The following is a 24,772-nucleotide window of genomic DNA, read 5'->3' as shown; positions in this document are numbered from 1 at the left end:
CACCCAACAACACTATGCTTTCTGGACTTTTTTCTAAATGCTAGTGTGAAAACATTTTCTATTTCACTGAGAGTAAAGGAAGCAAGGCAGGAGATAGCCTGGTCTGAGTTCTGCAGAGTATACAACTCTTCAGTTCACTCCTTTTCTCTGGAGGTGAGTATCTTCCTGATCAACGGGAGAAGAATATTTTCTCTACATGGAACAGTTTCTACTTCTTTTTATTTTTTATTAATGCATTATGTGAACACGCTAATAAAGTTTGACATGATATTTCCGTTCATGCATACAGCATGCACTGATCTAATCCAATCACCTCTTTTCCAATACTCCCCAGGCTCTAGAATTCTCTATTTTACTTTCAGGTTGACTTCTTTTAGCTTCCATGTATGAGAGAAAACGTATGGTACTTGTCTGTGTCTGCCTTATTTCACTTATCATCATGTCTTCCAGTCCTATCCATTTTGATGAAAATAATAGGATTTCATTCTGTATTTGAGATCAGTAGCAGCATTATCATCTTTTGTTCTCTAGATTGCATAAAGAAGTGCTCAAAACTAAATGTTGGGGAATTACTCGAGTGCTACTGAGTTTTATCTCTTAGGATTCCCTGGCTCCAAAGAACTACACTATATTCTTTTTGCTACCTTCTTCTTCTTCTACTCAGTGACAATAATGGGAAACACGGTCATCATCATCACCATCTGTGTCAACAAATATCTTCAATCCCCCATGTATTTCTTCCTTGGCCACCTCTCTGTCCTGGAGATCCTGATCACATCCACTGCTGTCCCTTTTATGCTCCAAGGACTGCTACTCCTAAAGACTCAGATAATATCTTTGACTGCATGTTGTGTACAACTATATTTGTACCTTTCTTTGGGAAGCTCAGAGTTGGCATTAATAGGAGTGATGGCTGTGGACCGTTATGTGGCTGTCTGTAACCCTTTGAGGTACAATATCATCATGAATAGCCACACCTGTTTCTGGATGGTAATTGTGTCATGGGTATTTGGATTCCTTTTTCAAATTTGGCCAGTTTATGCCACATTCCAGCTTACTTTCTGTGAATCAAATCTGCTAGACCATTTTTACTGTGACAGAGGACAATTGCTCAAACTGTCCTGTGATGATACTCTTCTCATGGAATTTATTCTTTTTCTGATGGCTGTTTTCATCATCATTGGTTCTATGATCCCTACTATTATCTCCTACACCTACATCATCTCCACCATCCTCAAGATCCCCTCGGCCTCGGGCCGGAGGAAAGCCTTCTCCACCTGTGCCTCCCACTTTACCTATGTTGTGATTGGCTATGGCAGCTGCTTGTTCCTCTATGTGAAACCCAAGCAAACGCAGGCGGCTGAGTACAACAGGGTAGCATCACTGCTGGTTTTAGTGGTGACCCCTTTCCTGAACCCTTTCATCTTTACCCTCCGCAATGACAAATTCATACAGGCCTTTCAGCATGGCATCAAACGCTGTTGTCGACTTCTAAAGGATTAGCTCTGTCCTAGGGACAATCTACCATGGACTTGAGTAATCTAAAAATACTAATTCTTATCATATTCATTCTCATCTGCAAGAGAATTCTATGGTTCTTATCATACTCAAAATTATAACTAGATAGTTCCTACATGGGAGATCACTTTATTATCATTATTTTGGCTTTTTTGGTGGTGTTGTTCTGGGGGATGAAACCCAGGGCTTCAGGTATGCTAGGCAAGCATGCTACACTGAGCTACACCCCAACCCTCTTGTTTTTTAAATGAACACACTTATATAATCATAATACATTTCAAAAAATAAATTTGGCAAGTGTGGATATATGCATTTTAGAACATTCAAATCTATGTTCCTGGGCTGAAGGGAGAATACAGAGAGGACAGAAGAGGAGGCAGCTTCAGATCCCTCGCCCTGTGCTTCACATTCTTCAGTTCTGACAGGGCACCTTCCTCCTCATTGCTCCCTTAGTTTCTCCACTCCATACTCTGTCCTTTCTACTTTCTTTTCTGATTCCATTTCATGTCTCTAAGAGATTATAGATTCATTTCTGTATTCCTTTTTCTACTCCCTTCTCTCATAAGAACCAAGTTTACCACACTGTCTTCTAGCACTATACTAAGCTCCCCTAAATCCATGTCTCAGTTCCAATATTTCCCTATCCTAGCCCCTGTTCCTCTCACACCCATTATTCTTAATACTTCTGTACTCTATGATATAATTTAGAGACTACTTCTACATCAGGACACAAGTAATTACACAATTTGGCAGCAATCCAAATGAACATCACAAAGTGACTGTAAAAATAATTGTGGAACTTCCCTTCAGTTGAATATCACAAGACTCTAAGAAGAATAGGATGTTTTCTGTGTCATTAAAAGATGTCTAATATATAAAGCAAAGAGCAGAAAGTTTTGCTTAAGAGTTAGCTTTTTGTATGGAAAAAAAGGCAAACACTAGTTTATGTTCATACTTGCACATAGTTGCATAAATTAGTTTTTGTTCATACTTATGTATGTTAAGTCTGGGAGGGAACTCAGAAAATTGGTTTCCTTCGGATATGATGAATGGAATGGGACTCAGGAATAGTGCTGGGAGAGAGACTATAGAATTGATCTTCATATTGCTTTGAGTTCTATTTTATAATAACGTCTTATTTCAAAATCAAAAGAAATAATCCTGCCTCTAGTTCTCAAGAAAGCGTCTCAATGTAACAGACAATTTCTTGGCAGAAGAATCTTTAGTGAGTCCAGACAATTTATAGTGTTTTTAAAGCTGAGTAGAGAACTTTTCTTGTCCGGGGGCCTTGAACAATTTTGTAACGATATATTTATTCTTAATGAAATATTCTTTAGATATTATGTGTACCTGAACTATATTATCATATGTATGTTGAAGATATCTTTTGTAAATCTGGGTTTTTTATTGCTTTTTAGATGAAATCTTTTTTGTCATGTAGAAATATTAATTTTGCTATTTTTGAATTTAATCTTTTCTTCCATGATCTATATTAGTACATATTGTTTTAAAAGCCCATTTACACTGGGGAGATTAACAATAATCTTTTGCACTAGATATGAGCTCTAACAATGTAAATATTGTATAACAATTTAAATAAAAGAATGAAGTGAGCATATACAAAATGTTCTTCAACATTTTCAATAGTCATATAGGTCATAATAGTACAGTATTTTAGACTATTGTGTATATGAGACAAAATAAATGAATAATTACAGAATATTCTAATTCTAAATATAGAAAAGGTTAGTTAAAATCTCTAGAGCCTCATAATTTAATTCTAATTTACATAGACTCATAGCTATCTGCCTATCATACATCTTCTGACTCTGTACACTAGAATATCCTAGGAACATTTAGTAATTTATTAACAATGAGCATTCCTAGGCCCAGAGTGTGGTCTTCCAATACTATTTCCTGATACGAGAAAGTGAGGCTTCTAAAAGAAATGGGTGGTTCCAAATCTAGGACAGAAAATCTACAAGATGAATTTGGAACATTTTATCACACCAGATACCAAAAATTACTAGAGTCACATAAAAAATATGAAGAAATCAATTGAAGAAAACTTCCACTGGCCAACAATAAAGTTGCACTTCAAAAAATAGAATAATTGCAATTACTTGAAAACTATCAAATACATTTAAATCAGAGTTTATAATGATATTTTAAAACATAGTCACCTTCAAAGATGATATTTATTATTAATTAGATCAAAATTGGATCAAGCCTCTGAAACTAACTAGTCACAGAAAGCAATGCAAGAACAGAAAGACATGTTCAACTGTTATCACAAGGATGGAATCAACAAAAGCCAGGTTATGTAAGTTTTATGTCAAGACATATGGCTTCTTTAATCAATATATTAGAAAGAAATGAAAGTGCCATAGAGAGAATCTGTTAATTAAAATAGACTTTGAGTCTATTTTGACATATTTATACAAACATGGAGTTTATCTTTTTCTTTTTTTAAATTTGTTTTAATTAGTTAAGCATGACAGTATAATAATCTTGACACAGCATACATTTGAACCAGATGGAATATAATTTCTCATTTTTCTGAGTGTACAGGTTGCAGAATTACATTGGACATGCAATCACGTATATACCCACAGCAATAATCTTTTTCTAATGAGGATACCAGTCTTGTGGATATGCACAATGTTGAGATACACTGTGGTGTATTCATATATGTACTAGGAAAGTCACATCAGATTCATTCCACTGTCTTTCCTATTCTTATCCCTACTCCCTTCCCTTTATTCCCAGTCTGCTGAACTTCTAGTCTCCCCTGCCCCTTATCATATGTTAGCATCCAAATATCAGAGAAAACATTTGACCTTTGGTTTTTGGGGATTGGCTTATTTCACTTTGCATGATTAAGGAATATGAGGAGGTAATCACTTAAAAGTTGAGATTGTAGTTGCAACTAAGGACATGAGGACTACAATTAGAACAGGACCCATGGATGGGCTTCTAAGGCTAAGAAAGTTCTACTTATTGATCTGAGGGAGGGGGGTGATTACAAAGGTGTTCACCTCTGTCAAAGGGGTGCAGGATCCAACCTGAAAAAGCCCCCCTCTTAGTCATTTCAGGCTACTACAATACAACACCATAGATTTGATGGCCTGTGATTAACAGAAATTTATTTATCATAGTTCTAGAGGCTGGGAACTTCAAGATCAAGGTGTTGGCAGATTTGTTATCAGCTGATAGCAGAAGGAGAAAAGGGGGTTTCAGGATCTCTTAAAATCACTTCCCAAAGATCCCACACCTCCAAATACTTATCACATGGGAGATTACATTTCAATAAATGAATTTTGAAAGGACGTAAATATTCAGTTCTCAATGTAAAAAGTGGAACAATTTGAGTAATAAATTACATAATGTAGTTTGGATTATAATCTAAAGAATCAAATATTTCTATTTTTACAAATCTATGAATGGTTTTGATTTGCATTTCTCTGACTGCTAGAGATGGTGAGCATTTTTTCATGTGCTTGTTGATTGATTGTATGTCCTCCTCTGTGAAGTGTCTGTTCAGGTCCTTGGCCCATTTGTTGATTGGGTTATTTGTTATCTTATTGTTTAATTTTGTGAGTTCTTTGTATATGCTGAATATTAGGGCTCTATCTGAAGTGTGAGGGGTAAAAATTTGTTCCCAGGATGTAGGCTCTCTATTTACCTCTCTTATTGTTTCTCTTGCTGAGAAAAAAAGATACCATCTCACTCCAGTAAGATTGGCAGCCATTATGAAGTCAAACAACAATAAGTGTTGGCGAGGATGTGGGGAAAAGGGTACACTTGTACACTGCTGGTGGGACTGCAAATTGGTGAGGCCAAATTAGAAAGCAGTATGGAGATTCCTGGGAAAGCTGGGAATGGATCCACCATTTGACCCAGCTATCGCCCTTCTCGGACTATTCCCTGAGGATCTTAAAAGAGCGTACTATAGGGATACTGCCACATCAATGATCATAGCAGCACAATTCACAATAGCTAGACTGTGGAATCAACCTAGATGCCCTTCAATAGATGAATGAATTAAAAAAATGTGGCATCTATACACAATGGAGTATTATGCAGCACTAAAAAATGACAAAATCATAGAATTTGCAGGGACATGGATGGCATTAAAACAGATTATGCTAAGCGAAGCTAGCCAATCCTTAAAAAACAAATGCCAAATGTCTTCTTTGATATAAAGAGAGCAACTAAGAACAGAACAGGGAGGAAGAGCATGAGGAAAAGATTAACATTAAACAGAGATGAGTGGGGGGAGAGAAAGGGAGAGAGAAGGGAAAGCTTATGGAAATGGTAGGAGACCCTCAATGTTACACAAAATTACATATAAGAGGTTGCGAGGGGAAAGGGGGGGGGAACAGGGGAGAGAACTGAACAACAGCAGATGAGGTAGAGAGGGAAGATAGGAGGGGAAGGGAGGGGGATAGTAGGGGAGGAAAGGCAGCAGAACACAACAGTCACTAATATGGCATTATGTAAAAATTGTGAATGTGTAACTGATGTGATTCTGCAATTTGTATTTGGGGTAAAAATGGGAGTTCATAACTCACTTGAATCAAATGTATGAAAGATGATATGTCATGAGCTTTGTAATGTTTTGAACAACCAATAAAAAAATAAAATAAAATAAAACAAATCTATGAATGCATAGATGATTTATTGAGTAAATAAAAGATTTGGGATTAGAAGGCAGGGGATAAAGCACCATTGAGGACCAAGATTCCTGAGAAATAGACAGACGGGCCTTCTAATCCCAGATTTATTAGGCCATATGGGAGCTACTATAGCACTCAGATGAAGTAATGTGATCTAATTTGGGCCAGAGGGGAGAATGTCCTGGATCTGGATCTGGATCTTCTGTAGGGGAGATGTGGAAAGTAATAAGGAAATAACAAATGTAGGAAAAGCATCTCCTTTAAAATCTCTTTGGTGATCCCAAAGTCATGGGAAAGAATGCTATATGAATAACTCAGGCCACAGAGCTTTGGAAGATTCGCAGTTTTCTTAAACTAGATTGAAACTTGCAAATGGGTTAGGATTTGAAAATAGAGAATAGATGCAAATAATGTGCCCTAAATGGTAAAAGGAATGAGATTAGGTCTCTTCAGACATCAGCACCATTGACATTATAATTATAAAAGGATTCTCTCACAATTTAAATCATGCTTGTCTACAGTGCATTGATATTCACTAACCCAAGGTTTCTGCTGTTGAGCTTGGAGGTGGAAAGATGGGGTACATGTGAGTATGTATACACACGAATTTTTTAGGAATAGAACCTATGGATATTAATCTCTAGCTAACATATGACTGCTAAATTTTTAATTTAGGGTCTTCTCTAAATGCCAATAGAAAGTAGATGGATATTTCTCCATCTTGGAGCATCTGTAAACGTTTGGAGGCATCTCTTTTTAAATTAATTATTATTATTTCAGTTATACATACTTATAGCATATAGTGTGACAATCTGATGTATATATGCAATGTGGAATGATCAAATCAGGGTAGTGAATTAACATTCTTATCTCCTTTTAAATTTCAACATAATAGTTGAACATATTTATGAAATACAATGTAATGTTTTAATATGTGTATATAATGTGTATTGATCAAGTAAGAGTAATTAAATTTTCCATTTCCTTAACGTTACTCTGGAGCCTTGGGTCTCTCCCTTCTAGTTTATCATCAATGATAATCACCCCACTGTGCTGTACAACATTAAAACTTATTACTTCTATTCATGTTTTGGCACGATAATTCAATTCTCCCTCTATCTCTTCTTCTCTCCCTTCCCAATCTCTAGTAATAATTATTCTACATTTAGATCAACTTTAGAAAAGTACTTTTCTTCCTGTGTCTGACTTTTTCCACTTAGCATAATGTTCTCTAGTTCCATACATTTTGCTGCAGAAAATATAAATAATCCAATTAAAAACGGGTAAATGATAAAAGTGAACATTTCTCAAAAGAAGATATTCAAATGGCCAACAATTACATGAAAAAAATGTACAACATCATTATCCATCAGAGATGTGCAAATAAAAACCATAGTGAGATATCATCTCACCCCAGTTAAAATGGCTATTATTAAAAAGACATAATGTACATGCTGGAAAAAAATAAGGAAAAAAAGAGAATTCATACATGTTGGTAGAAATATAAATTAATATAGTCGATATGGAGAATAATATAAAGATTCCTCAAAAAATAAAAATAGATCTATGATATGATCCAGCCATCCCTCTCCTAGGTACCTATTCAAAGAAAATAATATCAGTATACAAACAGATACCTACATGTCCATGCCTATTCACAAAAGCTTAGATATGGAATCAATCTAGATCTCCATCAACAAAGGAATAAGTAAAGAAAATGTGTTATATATTCAAATGAAATTTCATTTAGCCATAAGAAAGGAGTGTTATTCTATCACTTGCAGCAATATGGGAGGCATCTCTAAATCAGGAAAACATTTTCCTCCACCTGAAATGTTCTTCTGCACTGATAAACTCCCAAGAGACTAATTATTTCCTCACTTTGAAAACTTTGTAAGGAATTAAAACAATTATCTTCTCCTTAGAAAGGACAAAAGTTTACTAGGCTTCTATTAATATGTCAGGACATAAAATCACTCAGATTTCTCTCTTGAGAGATTCTCCTATAACTCTCCCAACCTCTTAATCATAACCTTCTCATCACAAATCAAGCACAAAACCTTTTTCTTGCTCTCTCTTTCTCAAGTGATGAAGTTCTTGACTTTTGGGTTTTGGAAATTTGATTTAGCATAAACAATTGCCCAGTTATCACACAATATCACACAGAAACAACTCTCATAGTTAGACTAATATAAAATAAAAATATATTAGGGACCTATTAGAAAGATGTTTTCCTAATCTTAGGGCCTGAAGGACCCTAGTTAAGAAATATTTTATGAAGCATTTGCTATTCATTCTCTAAAATTCTTCTCCTTGGTGATTTCCAAGTCCTTCTTCTCAAGATAATCCTCACGGTAGACCCCCCAGCAATCTGAACTTGAGCTTCATATTAATTTACTAAGTAAAACAGACCAAAATGTTCAGCTTTTATAACTTCATTAGAATTGTAGGGAAGGGGTGTTAGAGGCTGGGAAAAAACCTGTAATGATGACAATGATTCTTAGATTCTTTGATCCTTTCATATTTTCTCTTTATTGGCCAGATACCATTGATATATGTAATGTCTTGTGAGAGACCCTGGAGTTACATTTGCATAACAGGCAAAAATATGAAATCCACCTTGCTAGATGGAACCTAAGGATTCTGATATTTTGGCAGAATGGCATCCAGGAATTACATTTCCAAACATGAGAGTTATGTGGCTGAGTTAAAGACTACAAATTAGAAGATACTACGGAGATCATCCAGGACCATCTCTCACCTAGTGTGGAAACCTTCCCCAAGATGTTACTAATTGGTGGGAACTGAAACTGGCTCAGCCATCACTGGGCATGGCAAACAGTGGTAGGAGGGAGCTCCTTTTGTTCAATTTTATTGTCAAATCTTAATCCAACTAAATTTCCAATTTCTGCCTTCTGAATTACATAGAATAGTTATTTAATATAATCGAACTAAGACCTTAAAATTTCTATACAAAATATTTTAATCCCAATAATCATGCCATGGAATCCTGACTTTTCAATATCCTGATTGGCCAACTCTAGGTGTCCAGTTGTTTTATAGTATCTCAAAAGCTGAAGATCTGAGTTGACTTCAATTTCTTATATGACTAAATTATTGCCAAAGTAATCTAAGTGATTTTCAGAGATTGGTGAATTTTTGTGCTCTTAATTCATTTGAATTCTGGTTAGTTAAAGGTATAACAGGTATTAAGTATCTACTACTATGCTTCTGATATTGAGAAGATGCTTTCTGTTAAGCAAGGACATTCTTCTATATTACAACAATATCATTAACATGCATGACAAAATTAACATTACTTCAATATTATAAAATGTATATTTTAAACTCAAATTTTCCAAAATGATTTCCAAATGCATTCATTTACAATTTTTTAAAATCAAGGCTCCCATCAAGATTCATGGGTTGCAATTGATTATACTTCTTTTTAATTAGTTTTTATCTACCACATTTCCAGTAATCATTTCTCTTTTTAATCTTATTTTTGCTTCCTTTTTTTAAATTGTATTCATTCCTCTTCTCAGTTTTTCATATTCTCACTCAAATGTTGCCCTTCTTGGTCATGTTGTTTCTGAGATAGTTTTGACTGCTTTTCAATTTCCCTTAACTGACTTACATTTTTTTCACACTCATGTTTTTATACACTTCTATTCTGAGTTTTTTAAACTTTTTCTGACTTTCAAAGTTGTTTCATAATGGTAAATGCTTTTTGATTATGGTTAATTCATGTTGGAGATTTATTTTAGAATTCTCCTCAATTTTTGAAGTTGTTTGGTAAATATCTTTGAATAGAAATTTTTACTTTTGCCCTTTTATTCTAGTGTGTTATAGGTGTTATATGTTTATTATTTTCTATTGCTTTAAAGTATTTTGGAATTTCCTGATTCAGCAAGAAGACTTTTTTCTACACAGGGAATTTCATTGTCTGGACAGTTTTCCATGTTTCTTACTGGAAGTTCTTAATGGTTTTTGTTAGTAGACAAAATGTGCATCAAATTTTGCATATTCTTTAATAAATAATGCTATTTTGGAGTGAATGAGTTCATACTTCCCTAAATTCTTATATTTTGTAAGACTCTAAATTTTCACCACTTACTTTCCCTTCATGTTCAAGGTTCCCACTATTCACATTCCACTTCAAAGTGCCTCCCAAGAGTTTCCCAAACTGATGCCTCAGGCATCCGCATCCGGCACTTTTAAGCCCCTTCCTTTTGATCTTCACTGTCAGTGCTCTGACCCACCAGGCTTGGACCTATTCTCAGTATTTCCCATTCAGGATTTGGTTTTAACTTTCTAGGGATAACTTTCTCTATTCTCCTCTCCATAGTAAGTCTGATGACTATTTATAATGAAAGTAACCCCTTATCACATTAACAGTATAGAATTAAAGTTTGACCTCTAGGACTTTCACTAGAAATTGCACTTTATACAACAGTGAATTATTAGTCAGTATGATTGCAATAGTGTATCCAAATCAGTGAAAATCTAATTAATAATACTCTTTTCATCAAGTTACTCTTTACATCTTCTTTAGAAAGGTAATATTGTTTTTAAATGTTTTGTTAAAAAAAAACAAGTTATGTTTATGGCATTTCTTCATCTACAAGTAAGATAGACTACTTTTAAAGTCATTTTTTCATGTCTTTAAACAACTGAATCCATAATCTATTAACATTTATTGAATGCTACCAAATGCTAGTTAATTTTCCCTCAGTGGAGATGAGAAGATATAATTAAATATAGTACCAGTTCTTAAAGAGCTCAATCCTAACTTTGAGAAACATATGAATATGTTAATAATTATACTATAGTGGCTTAAATAATCCAGGTTTAATAATGTACAAGTGTATTTAGTGGGGGTACTGGGGTTGAACTCAGGGGCACTTGACCACTGAGCCACATCCCCAGCCTATTTTGTATTTTATTTAGGGTCTCACTGAGGGTCTCACTGAGTTGCTTAGCACCTCACTTTTGCTGAGGCTGACTTTCAATTCACAATTCTCTTGCCTAAGTCTCCCAAGCCACTTGGATTACAGGCCTGCGTCACCACACCTAGCTTGTACAGTGTATTTTGACTAGTTTTTCAACACTATGATGAAAATATCCAACAAGGCAACATAAAGAAGGGAAAATTTATTTTAGGTTCACGGTTTCAGAGATTTCAGTGCACAGCCAACTCCATTGCTTTTAGCCCAAGGAGAGCAGTACATCGTGGGGGAAGGGATCAGCAGAGGAAAACTGCTAAACTCATGGTGAGATCAAAAAGCAGAGAACAAGTAAGGGAAAGGGACCACAGGAAAGTTGCACCTTACAGGTCACATCCTCAGTGACCTACCTCCTCTAGCCATGCCCCACCTACCTGAATTCACCACCCAGTCCATTCAAACTAGGATAGACAGATTAGACTTTAGCTCTCATAGGCCAACCATTTCACCTCCAAACATTCCTTTATTAACACAGGAGCTTTTTTTGAACACCTCATATCCAAACCATAAGAAATTTCTATGGTACATGAAGGTATTTGAGTCAGAGTTCTCCAGATAAACAAAACCAATAGGTGATATATACAAAAAATATTTTTGTCATGAGGAATTTGCTCATACCATCTTGGAGGCTGAGAAATCCCATGATCTGTCTGCCACCTGAAACCTTAGGACCAGGAAAGGTGAAAGTATAATTCTGTCCAAGTTTAAAGACTTAGCATTAGAGAAGTCAATGGGGTAAATCTGAGTCCCAGGTCAGTAAAAAGTGATATGAGATATACCCGTTCAAGCATCGTTACTTTAGGAAACTTTTCTTCCCTCCATTTTTTGTTTTACTCAGGACCTCAATGATTGAATGATGCCCACCCACTGAGTGGGACTACTAAGTCCACCAGCTTAAATAATAATTCAGTAAACACCATCTCAGACAGACACATCCAGAAACAGTGTTCAGTCTGGGGCCCAATGGCCTAAGTCAAGTTGAAACATGAAATTAACCATCACATTGAGAATGCAAGAGCAAGGATTCCCAACTGTTCCTAACCATTTGGCAGAGTCAAGGAATAAATAATCAAGAATATAATCTTGGAGATGTTGTCAGAATGGGAAAGATAGTTTTCTGGACCAGCTGTCTTCCCAATCTGGCCAAACTGAAATAGGCTCCTTTCCTGTTTCACCATCAGTTTTTGCTTTCAAGGCAGCAGGTGGCCAGATCTGACTTGTTAAGATCCCCAGAGTCAGGTCTATGGCCAAGGACTCCAGTAAATTCACAGGTTCATGGATTAGAATGTGGCTGTCTTTAGGTGGCAGGGCAAAGGGCGTTAATTCAGCCTACAATAACCTGTAATTAAAAACGTTCCCACAAAAGCAACTTCTAAGTGCTCCCAGTGATGAATACGCAAATTTTCCACAAAACAGAAAAATATGACTAAAATTTTTTATGATGACTGAAATTGGCATGGTGCTAAAACCTGACAAAGACTTTATAATAGAGGAAAATTAAAGGTCAATACTTAGCCATAAATATAAAAATTCTGAGTAAAAAGGTAGCCAATAGAATTCAATAATACATAAAGGGAAAAATACAGCTACAATTTCATTGCAATCTTTCCCAGTTAACCCCCTTGTACTAAGTCAATCACTGTTGGGATTCCTTTAAATGATTATTTGGGGCTATTTTAAAGCACTATATGATAGAATCAGACAGTATGTATCCTTTGATGTCTTGCTCTTGGCACTATGCTTAAAGACCATTTTAGATAACATAGTCACTAACAAAGAAAAAAAACACAAAAAATACCCAGGAAAAAATAGCATTGAACCATGAAAGGGATAGTTGTTTATAGTACGCAAATAGGAACAAGGAGGTAAAGCATTGCCTCCTTTCACCTCAGTTGAGAATGTATGCACAAGATGACTCAAATTTTTCACAGTTATGTGCAAATATGCACATATCAGCAAATGCTTTTGGAAGAACTACAAGTATTGACTTTGAGGTAACAAATAAATTTTAGTGAGTAGGTAAATTCATAGATGTAAACCTCTGAATAATGAGAATCAACTATACCATTCTCTCATTCACAAATATTGGTTTTATGCAGTCATTAGCTCAAGGAATTAAACTACTGTGAACATTCTATCAGAAATCTTTGTGAAGATATATTTTCATTTTTCTTAAGTAAATTCCTAAGAGCAGAATTGCTGGATCATAGCATAGGCATATACTAAACTTTAAAGAACCTGAAAAAAATTCTTTCCAAATGGGTTTTTGCTGTTTCATAATCCTTACTACTTCTGAATTACCTACTCAACCAGTGGGGCCTAAAACAATGCTTGAAGGGTGTCTATTAAACTGAACCATGCCCTGAATTAAAGAAGTCATTTATGCAATAAGGGTTCTCACAGAGCCCCATCCTCCTCAGATTTCCTTATTTGCAGCAGCCTTCACATTTCTCCAATAGTCATCACACAACCAACACTGCTGCTCAGAGGCCAGCAAGTCGATGCTAACACAGAGACACTCTGAGCAGCATCTGTCACAGTTCCCATGGGGATGAAGACCTCTGTGATGTGTTCTTATATCACAATATGATTAGTGACTCCTCATATGTCAGTGTCATTTCTAGGATCTGCACAAGGTTAACTGAAATGAGAACTTCCTGCCAATCTTTCTGCCAATCTCCTACAGGAAACTGTACAGACAGACCCATTGTAATCTCTTAATGCAGCATCATTTAAACTAATTTCTTACTATTTCCTTTAAGAATGTGGCATTTTTTTTACCCATTTCTCTATTTAAAATTGTTTCCAAGGTTTTTCTTTTTCACTTCAATATAATCCTCACATACATACTTTTAAATTTTTATAAGTATATAATTTAAAACAACTAAGTTAAACTTTTCTTTTATCATATTGTCCCTCAAAAAATTACATGATTTTTATATCAATTTATAATCATTTGCAATGAGATTATATTGGATTCATCCATTTTTCCAGAAGATGTTAATATTTCAGTGTTAAACCTGCCAAGATCCTAAAAATGACAATAACATATCAAGACTCAGTAATCACAGAGTGAAGTAAGGACACATTCCAAAGGTCCTTATCCACATACAAACTGTGCTGAAGCTACCCAGGAATCTTGTCTTTGGAGAATCTGTATTGGATCAAGTGACAAGATCTGCGGAAATGTAAACGAAAGCTACTAGCAGATGAGGAAATTCAAGCAGAATGTATCAGACACTTTCTCTCAGGACTATTTTCAGAACCAACTTCCTTAAATCAGATCCTAGATCATTCCTACAAATAGTCTCTGGTTTTAACTAAGGCCATATTGGACATCAGAAAACAGGTTGGTGTCTTGAATACTGCAACTGAATCTTCCCCTGACTTCATGAATTCATGGTTTCTCCTTGTCTAGGTCAGAATTTCCCTCACAGAGAGAAGACTATCCAGGCAAGAAAGGAAAGACTATCTTGGGCCAAAGAAAGAACAAAATTTATAAAACTAGGAACAAGTTAAAAATTGAACAGAAATGCCTCACATGGGCTCTCATAGCTATTCCCAACTCCCTGCATTTCACCTGCGCAATGAAATTTCATGTTCTTTTTTTAATTGTGTTAAAGTATATATAGCATTAATTTTATTATTTTTAGGTATGCAGTTTAGAAGCATCAAACATGTTCACGTTGCTGTGCCGTCAATCCCCAGAACTCTTTCCATCTTGCAAAACTGAAAAAACTTCATGACTGCTAAACCCTAACTTCCACTCCCTGCTCTACAGTAACCTCAGGCAGCTACCACTCTACTTTCTTTCTCTATAAATATGCCCACTCTATGTACCATATACAAGTGAAATCATACAGTATTTGTCTTTTTTGTGACTTTCTTATTTTACTTAGTTAAACTTTATCCATATGTCAAAATTTCCTTCCTTTTCAAGGATGAATAACAGTTATATTTATATATATATATATATATAGTATTTTATTTAAATACATATAAATATATAATATATTTAAATATATAATAAAATATATATTTTTATTTAAATATATAATATATATAAATATATATAATATATTTAAATAAATATAAATATATAATATATTTAAATATATAATATAATATATATAGTATTTTATTTAACAACTCATCCATCAGTGGGCACTTAGGTTGCTTACATGTTTTAGCTATTATAAATAATGCTTCTAGGAACACAGAAGTATGTTTCTTCAGGACTTTTCTGTCAATTTTTTTGTGTATTGTCCTGCCCACAGTCCAGCTGCACTAGAATAGTGGGAAAGGGTGCTGAGAGATCAAAGAAAACATCAGTTATGCCGTGCAAGGCATAAGGTCTGTTGAAAAATGTTTACAGGGAGGGTCCAGTGGTGACAGGCTAGACAGCATCTCCATTCCTTAAGTTGCTTCACCAAATAATGCCTCCATCCCTCAAGATACTGCTACAGAAAATTGTATCTCTGTCCCTCTCAAAACTTTGTCTAGTAGCAACCAGCAAGATGAATGGTTCTTGTCCTCTCTACGGTGCCCTCGGTTCTACACCAGGTACTACAGACAGGGGTTTATAAGTTATTCTACAGAAGCAGTGACATCATTAGTTTGTTTAGTCTGCTTTGTTCCTTGCATAACCAGCATTCCTCCAAAGCAGCTGTCCTGGCCTGCATGCAAGAAAGCAGTTCTACAGATTATACTACACATGCTTATGATGTGTATAAGAAAGAGACATTGTCCATCAAAACCATATTTATCTGGATATTCTAGTCCATATAAACTCTTATTGCCCCTTAGCTTGACCAGGTCTTTGGGAAAGGGACATTTCAGAACAAGGTCTTTTACTGTCTTCTCTTTATTTTTAAGGTTGATACAAATATATACCTAAAAATTTAATTTCTTGATCATGAGGTTATGTAATATACTCTAGATTTTCATTAGTTGTAAGTAATATAGCTAAGATTAAATTGTTGGCAGCCTGACCCCATAATCTGAGCCCTTAGTTTCCAGTTTTTTGTTTGCTTATTTTTTCTTTTTTCCTCTTTTTTGGAGGGGGTGGGTATTAGGGATTGAACCCATGATGCTTTACCAATGAAATACAGACTTAGTCCTTTTTTAAAATAGAATCTTGCTAAATTGCTGAGGGTCTCACTAAATTGCTGAGGCTGACCTGAAACTCGCCATCCTCCTGTCTCGGCCTTCTGCGTCACTGGGATTACAGGCAAACATCAAGGTGCTGTCACTACTAGCTATTATTATTCCCTTTTTTGGAATGACAATACTGAGATTCAGAATGGTTAAATAATTTTTTCCTCAGACACACAGCTAATTAATAGTGGTGTTAGATTTGGAAACCAGATCTGATTCTAAATATCAATCCCCATCATCTTTACCTCACATAAATGAAGATCTTCTCTTGTCCAATGTACTTTTTTAAAGGTTTAGAGTGGAAAGAGTTTTGGACCTTAAAATTCAAATACAAGGACTGTTCCTAGCTGATTTCAAACAAGTAAATCATGAACTTTGGTTACTTTACTGATATAAAGATGGTTTTGGGGAAGCAAAGGCAAGAATTAAAGAACTGACACCATTTGAAAATTACAAATCCAGAGAAGTAAGGGTAAAGAAGAAGTGAAAGTGAAGCAAAGAGAGACACGAAACAAAGCAATAGGAAGATGTAAAAGTCAAAGCCACATCTCAGAGCAACCCATCGCAGAGAAATAACAGTGGAAGTTTATTGTCCCTTCCTTTCTCATTTCTCATTGAGCAAGTTTCACCCCCAGGATTTAACTACTCAGACTTCATTACAATATAATCTTCTCCTTGACAGTCAGTCAGGAAGCAAACCAAAGTCTGCAAGTGTGCCTTTTTATACACATTAGAGAGCAGCATATTTAGATTGGCATGGTTAGGCTCAGATTATAGATATGAGAGCCAGTCATGCCCAGAGCTTTAGCTCAGATTCCCACCAGCTTGGGAAGTCCAGAAAAGAAACAACAGTGTGGTCTAAGAGGAAGGAAGGAAAAAGGCAGTTCATCTTCTGATGCAATGCAGAAGTTTTGTGTCCAATAAATCTGACCTCACAATATTCCATAAAAATTAATAAGAATAAATATATAAAACACCTAGCAATCATTGATTTCAATTTCTGGCAGAGATAGAAAAGTTTTTAAAAACTGCATCATTTGAGACTTTTTTAGTTATAAGCAACAGAACACCCAACTCAAATTGTCCTACACACTGAGAGAGATTGATTAGATGATTTACATACAACTATCTATTAAGAAGACCTAGATTCTGGTACAGATTCATGAGAACTCCAGCTATATTTATGGACAATTTTCTCATCCTAATTTCTCTGTGGGTATGCTTCATCCTTGGATAAGATTCTCAATGACTACAAGATGACAGCAGTGATTCTGATATCTCATTCACAAGCTACACTGCCTAGAAAAGTACTCATTGTGATGTTCTCTCAATCATGTTATTTATGTTTAATAACCAAATTTCATCATATATCCAGCAAATAAAGATCTCTTTTCTATAAGATTATGTCAAGAAAGTCATACCCCTTGAAGTGATTTTATCACAACAGAGGTAAGATAGAGTGGATGCCAGAAAAGCAATCATAACACCTATGTGTTAGTCAGCTTTCCACTATTATAACAAGTTCTGAGATGAGCAACTTATAATGAGTAGAGGTTTATTGCGACTCAAAGTTTTAGATCACAGTCCAAGCATGATCAGGCAGCACCATTGTTTGGAATTCTGGTGGCACATCATGGGGGGAACTACTGGCAGAGTAAAAGACAGGAGTTCAGGGTCTCACAATCCCCTTTAAGGGTATACCCCCAGTGAGTCAAAGAACTCCTAATAAGCTTCACTTTTTAAAGTTTCCACCACCTCCCAACAGTGAAAACCACAGGACCATGCCTCTAATATAAAAGCCTTTGAGGGACATTCAAAACTCAAACCATAGCATTTTCCCCCTGGTTCCTATAGGTTCATTTCACTCTTACAATGCAAAGTCACTCAATCCTTACCCATCTTCAAAGTCAACTCCATGAGCATTGTTCAAACTTTCAAGCCCAATGTCTCCTCTGAGATTCAAGCAAATTCAGCTATGAGACCCGCTAAAAATCAAAAGAAAAGGTACATACATCCAAGACATAACAGTGAGATAGGCATACAGTAAATATTCTCATTCCATAAAGGAATAAGCAAGAAAATAGCAAGGAAGGATTGGACTGAAGCAAGACATAAAATCAAGACAGCAAACATTAAATTCTATAGCTCTATGATCAGTATCTAGGGCACATTCTGATGGGATGTGAACTCCCAAAAACTCCCTTGTGGGCTGCAGCCCCATGACCATGCCTCAGGTCGACCTTGTACACTACCTTTGGTTTCTCTTAACAGACTTTCCACATTTCTGTCATCTCTAACTTAATGGAGTCTCTATTACCGCTTTCTGCTTCACTCTTAAAGCTCCAAGTACCACCCTATCAGAGGCTGCCTATGGGACCTCTAACCCCATAACACATGGCCTGGTCTCCCAGACTTTCCTCTGAAATCTTGAGAGGTCTCTATGATCCCATAACTCGAATTCTACAGGCCTGCAAAACCAGCACCTTGTGAATGATGTGAAGGTCTACCACCAGCACAAGCTGTACCTGGGCTTGCTGGAACCATAGCTGCACAGGTTTTGAACAATTTGTTTGGAGAAAAAAATCTTAGGGAAGTGATTTCCCAGGTGCTTTTAGGTATACAGGTGTCCCAGGATCTTTTCTCAAAAGACTCTTCCTGAAATGCCTCTGAAACAAATTTCCATTTCTACTTTTATGAGCCTATGATGCCTTCAGCTTTGCTGCCAATTTCCAAGATGTTTTCCAGGCATCTTTCCTGTTATCCTGTTACTAGAACACTAGGTTTCGTTTTAAGGGTGCCAGTCTCCAGAGTAACTGTACCTTCCTTGGCTGCACTTTACATGTACCCCTTTTTTTCACAAAGCTGCAATTTTTTCAAACTTTTCTGATCTGCAACTTTTTGCTCCTCTTTCTCAGTGAAAATTTGGCTAAAGTAGCCAATAATACCAGTTTTGTTGCCTTAAAATGTATTCTGTAAAATAATTTTTTTATCTTCTTTAAGCTTAGCCTCCCACAAAGTAGCCTGAACAAAACATATACAAATTCTTTTTCACAGTGGAGCAAGTGTAGCCTCTAATCTAATTCCCAAGAAAGTCTTCATTTTCATCTAAAACTTCATCAACAGCCTTTACTGTCCTCATTCCAATCATCATTCTGACCTTTTGAGTCCTCACCAAAATCATCTGTTAAGCTGCACTTACAGCATTCTAGACTATCTCTTGCCCACTTCTCAAATTTTTCTAAATTCTTCCTGTGAACCAATCCCAAAGATTTTTCCACATCACTAGGTATAGTAAGAATAGCAAAAATAACTTCATTTCTTAGTACCACTTTTCTGTGTTAGATTTCATTTACTATAATAAATTCATGAAACATAAACTTATAAAGAGAATTGTGTTATTTTACTCACAGTTTTAGAGGTTTCTGTCCATACTCAAATGGTCCCATTGCTTTGGGCCTATGATGTCACATCATGGTAGTGAGACAGAGACCACCATAGAGACAAAAGGCAGATGGATGTATTTCTGGATCTTGGCCCAAATAAAATCCTTACTCATGTGTTTATCCTCCTGATTGGATTTTGCTTCCATTGTCATCAGATCAAAAGATCCCAATGTCCAGAATCAGTAGTAACATGGTGAAACAAAATGCTAATCATGCCTGAGAAGTAAAAAAGACTGTGACAAAGAAGCCCACAATCCCTTTCAAGGGCACACACCCAATGACCCTAAAATCTCCCAACAGCTCTGCCTCTTAAAGTTTCTAACACCTTTAATAGTGTCAAACTATTAAACCATGTCTCTACACATGGGCCTTTGGGAGACACTGAAGATTCAAATCATAGCAGTCTACTCCTGGAATCATCGGTGTATGGATAAAACAATTCTAAACCCAAAGCTTATTTCTTTTCCAAATTTGTATTGTTTTTAATAGCAATTAAAGCACACTACAGAATATTAGTGTTCTACATATTTCCAAAGAAGGAGGTGGACTGGAGAAGAAAAGCTGTGATTTCAGAATAAATATGTAAATAAAGAATAGGCAAGTATGTGGTAATAAAGATAGAGGGATTAGAACAGTTTACCCAGAGTACCAATAAAAACAGAGAAAGACCCATAATCAGACTTCAATCTCTTCAGGAAGTTAGAATGGGTCTAGGATGAGCAAATAAAAACAATAAATTTAATATAAATAGAAGTCAAATAAGTTTAGATGATATCCTTCAGTTATTTTATAAATAAAGCTACAGCAGAAAAAGAAAGAAAGAAAATTGGCCCCTCTCCTCCTGAGCTGAGGGTCAGACATGATTAAATCAAAAGGTTGTAGGAAAGATTGGAACCATAGTGCAAAGGAACACCTGCCTGGCCAGGCAGAGCACACATTCTTGTTCCCGGGGTTATTGCCCTTTATTTACCATATCAAACTTATTGGCTTGTAAACAGGATCCATTTCTATATGATGTGCAAAGGTTAAGGGGAAAGATCTCAGCAAGCTAGGAAAGAGAATAGTTATCTCAATTTGATAAAAAGCTTTTACACAAATTATAACTAATATCGAAACTAATGAACTGAATGCTTACTTCTAAGGTATGAAACAAGGTAACATTTTTCCTTAAGCATAGCTCTTATTCAATATAGAACTGTGAATTCTATCCACTAAAATAGAGCATGGCAAAGAAATAAAAGATGAACCAATTGGAAAGAAAGAAATACATCTATCCCTACTTATAGATGATATTACAGTCTACATGGAAAATCCCAAGGTATCCACAAAAAGAAAAAAAGAAAAACCTTAAAATATGTGAGTTCAGCAAGGTTGTAGGATATAAGTCAACACACAAAAATCAATCTTATTTCTATATATTAGCAATGACATAAAGAATCCAAAACTAAAAATGCAATATCATTTATAAGCACTCTAAAGGAAATTAAATAATTAGATATATACTTTACAATATATGTATAGGATCTGGATACTAAAAATTATAAAATGCTAATAAAAGAAATCAAAGAACTAAAAAAAATGACATGCTAGGTTCATAGGTTTGAAAACAATATATTAAAGGTATTGATTATCTCAGTCTTATCTACAAATTTAGTGAAAATCCTATCAAAATTCCATTAAGGTTTATTACATAAAAAGAGAAACTTACTAAAATTTATATATGGAAAGTCATAATCCCTAGAATAACTAAAATAATCTTGGAAAAGAATATAAAGGGAAAGAAATCATTCTATTTCTATTAAGACCTATAGTATAGTCAGAATAATCAAGACAGTGCAATATTGGCAGAGAGACAAAGCAGAGTTCTGGGATAGCTATACCTATCTGAGAGCATAGAATATGTGCCATTGCCAACATCTTCTGAGAATTTGTTGGCTTAAAGCCATCTCTTTCTAAATAGTAATGCTGCTTTTCTGTACTTAGCCTTCAGACTCCCAAACCAAGCCATGAATTTTCACAATATGACCCATAATCTCCCTTTCAACCTGGGAAAACAGCCTCAGAGTGAAGTCAATCACTTTCTCAACTTTTCACCTGTTTTCATTAATCCCACTTCTTCCCAAAATTTTAAAAATTCCACCCTGCTTTAAATTTCATAAACTAGCCCTACTTCCAAATACACCTGTACATTTGTTGTGAAGTTCAGAACAGTATGTGCCATGCCTGGTTTTCATTCCATACTTTGGGAGTGTGCATGAGGAACTATACAGTTTTATAAGACCCATGCAGTTTGACTATGGTTGAAAAACTGTGAGCATCTAATAACAAGACCTAGCTTCTATTTATAGTTTGCTATATGTGTGACTTTGGGGAAATCACTTAAATTCAGTTTCAGTTCTGCCGTCCACAGATCAGAAAAAAGCAGGACCAGCCCAGACCTATCTCCTCTTTCTAAGGTTGTTGTGACATTGCAACAGATTGTGGATAAAAGAAGGTTTAGAGAGGGAGAGAGGTACATCTGGATCTTAAGGGAAAAAACCTTCATTGTGTTAGAAACAAAAGAGGGAATTAAATGGATAATATTGAGAAAGGCAAGATTTTTGTTCAGAAGTATGCCCAGTGCCACACTATGGAAGAGGGAGGCAAGCACAACCCCAAGCCAAATCTCCATGGACTTTTTGGGTGGAAGACTGGTCGGGTTATTGGATTCTCTTACATAAACCCTAACAAGAACAAAGTGATGTTAATATTCAGTTATGTAAAGAATTCAAAAATCTTAACATCGAGAAAACAAATAACCCAATCAATAGATGAACTAAACAGACATTTCTCAAAAGAAGAAATGTAAATGGCCAATGAACATGTGAGAAAACATTCACCATCATTAGTAATCAGAGAAATGCTAATTACACTGAGATTACATCTCACCCCAGTTAAAATGACAACCATCAAGTATATAAATAATAATAAATGCTGGCAAGGATGTAGAGAGAAAGGAACATTTACATATTGTTTGTAGGACTGAAAATTAGTACAATCACTGTGGAAAGCAGTACAGAGAGTCCTCAAAATAAAACCATCATATGACCCAGTTATCCTACTGGTTAATATTTATCCAAAAGAATTTAAATCAGCATACATAATGATACATGGATTCCAGTGTTTATAGCAGCACATTTACAATAAGCAAGTTATGGAATCAACCTAGGTATCCATCAACAGATAAATGGGTAAAGAAAAAGTGGTCTAATATCTATAATGGAGTTCTACTCAGCCATAAAGAAGGAAATTATGAGCTGGATACAGTGGTGCATATCTATAATCCCAGCAGCTGGGGAGACTAAGGCAGAAGGATGGTGAGTTCAAAACCAGCCTCAGCAAAAGCAAGGCACTAAACAATTCAGTAAGACTCTGTTTCTAAATAAAATCAAAATAGGGCTGGGGATGTGGCTCAGTGACTGAATGCCCATAGTTCAATCCCTGGTACCCCCCCAAAAAAGAAGAAAATTATGTCATTTGCAGGTAAATGGATGGAACTGAAGAACATTATGGTAAGGGAAATAAGCCAGACTCAGAAAGTCAAGGATGTTTTCCCTCATGTGCAGAAGCTAGACAGAAGTAGGGAATTATAGGTGGCAGGGGGTCTCATGAAAATGGAAGGGAGATCAGTAGAGGAGAAGCAGCAGAACAAGGGATAAGGGAGGACAGGAGAAGGAGACGATCTCAGGAATAAAATTGACCAAATTATGCTATACTCATGTATGAATACACCACAAAAAATTCCACTTTTATGTAGAATTATAATGCATCAATGAAAAAAATAGACATGCAAATATTTAGAAGGAAGTCCAGAAGAGTAAAGCTAAGGGAACAAGGGAAGGGAGAAGCAGAGTAAGGGGGAATACTGAGGAATTAATTGGAATAGATTATGTTATATGCATATATGTACATTTCACAGTGAACTCCACTACTACATGTAACAATGATGCACTAATAAAAACATAAAGAAAAAAAATTTTAAAGGTTTCAACTGATATAAAGTGTAATTAATTTCACACCTCAGACTAACTTGAAATAAACTAACCACTGACAAGTCTATAAATAACTAGTTGGGTGCTTGGGGTTCAGTAAGTGCTCAGTAACTATTAGCTGCTATTTGTTACTACTCTTTCCCCTGTTAGTGTGCTCCCAGTTGTGCAAAGATGGCTATAGGAGTCTATTATTAACTGAGAAAGCTTTTAGTTACATAAAAAGCATTCCGAGGTACTACCTTCTGAATTGACTCCAACATACATTAAATCTTAGATCTATGTCATCTAGAATGGATACCATTCCTCAACTGTCAAAACAACTATTCTATATGCTTTTCATTTCCTACTTTCCTTAGCCCCAAACTGGTGATCAAGACAGCAAAAACCAAATTAGTGATAATATCTGAGTGATGAAACAGTACCCAAAGGGAAATATGAAACTAGTGTAACAAAGATGGGAGGGGCCAAGGAAAATATAAGTTACCATTGAGGAGTTCAAGGCAAACATCAGGGACCCTGTCTCCCTGAGCTAAGGTGGAGGATCCTATTCCTCGGAGCCCTGGCCTCAGAAACTCTGTAGAAGAGCTAAGTCCTGAAACTAGAGCTCCCCTTTCCACAGACAGCTGAAATACTGTTAAGTGGATGGCTTTTCCGAGGAGTAGCAAATAGAGGAAACTGGATCCAGCAATTTAAGGAATTAAGCTGTTTTTCCTTTCCTGAAAGGCCCCAATAGAGACAGATCCTCCTCCTCCAATCTCCTGGAGCAGAAGGGTTTCCATAGGTCTGCCTGAAGCCATCTTCCTCCCTTGTTTATGCCCAGCACTGCTTTCCAGTCCCACGGAGGGCCTCCAGGCCTGACAACACCCACTAAGTCTGTGGACAACTGAGCTGAGGATTCTATACTCTGCTGATCTTCCAGATCTCACAGGGAAAGAACT

The 24,772-nt window shown here is 35.9% G+C and overlaps 1 protein-coding gene across 1 annotated transcript; it reads left to right on the top strand.

Moving 5' to 3' along the window:
* The first annotated feature begins 558 nt into the window (after positions 1-558).
* On the top strand, positions 559-1,503 carry LOC101972977 (olfactory receptor 9A1). Its single transcript, XM_005332441.2, has one exon. It carries the CDS (start codon positions 559-561, stop codon positions 1,501-1,503), a length of 945 nt encoding a protein of 314 aa, XP_005332498.2.
* The last annotated feature ends 23,269 nt before the right edge of the window (positions 1,504-24,772 follow it).

This window comes from Ictidomys tridecemlineatus, chromosome 2 (assembly GCF_052094955.1).
Source record: "Ictidomys tridecemlineatus isolate mIctTri1 chromosome 2, mIctTri1.hap1, whole genome shotgun sequence".
Lineage (NCBI taxonomy): Eukaryota > Metazoa > Chordata > Mammalia > Rodentia > Sciuridae > Ictidomys > Ictidomys tridecemlineatus.
This window is presented reverse-complemented; position numbering and strand designations above follow the sequence as displayed.

What these genes read in the sequence shown, in the direction of transcription:
- LOC101972977 (XM_005332441.2), top strand. Translation starts at nt 559, where the DNA reads ATGTTGGGGAATTACTCGAGTGCTACTGAGTTTTATCTCTTAGGATTC.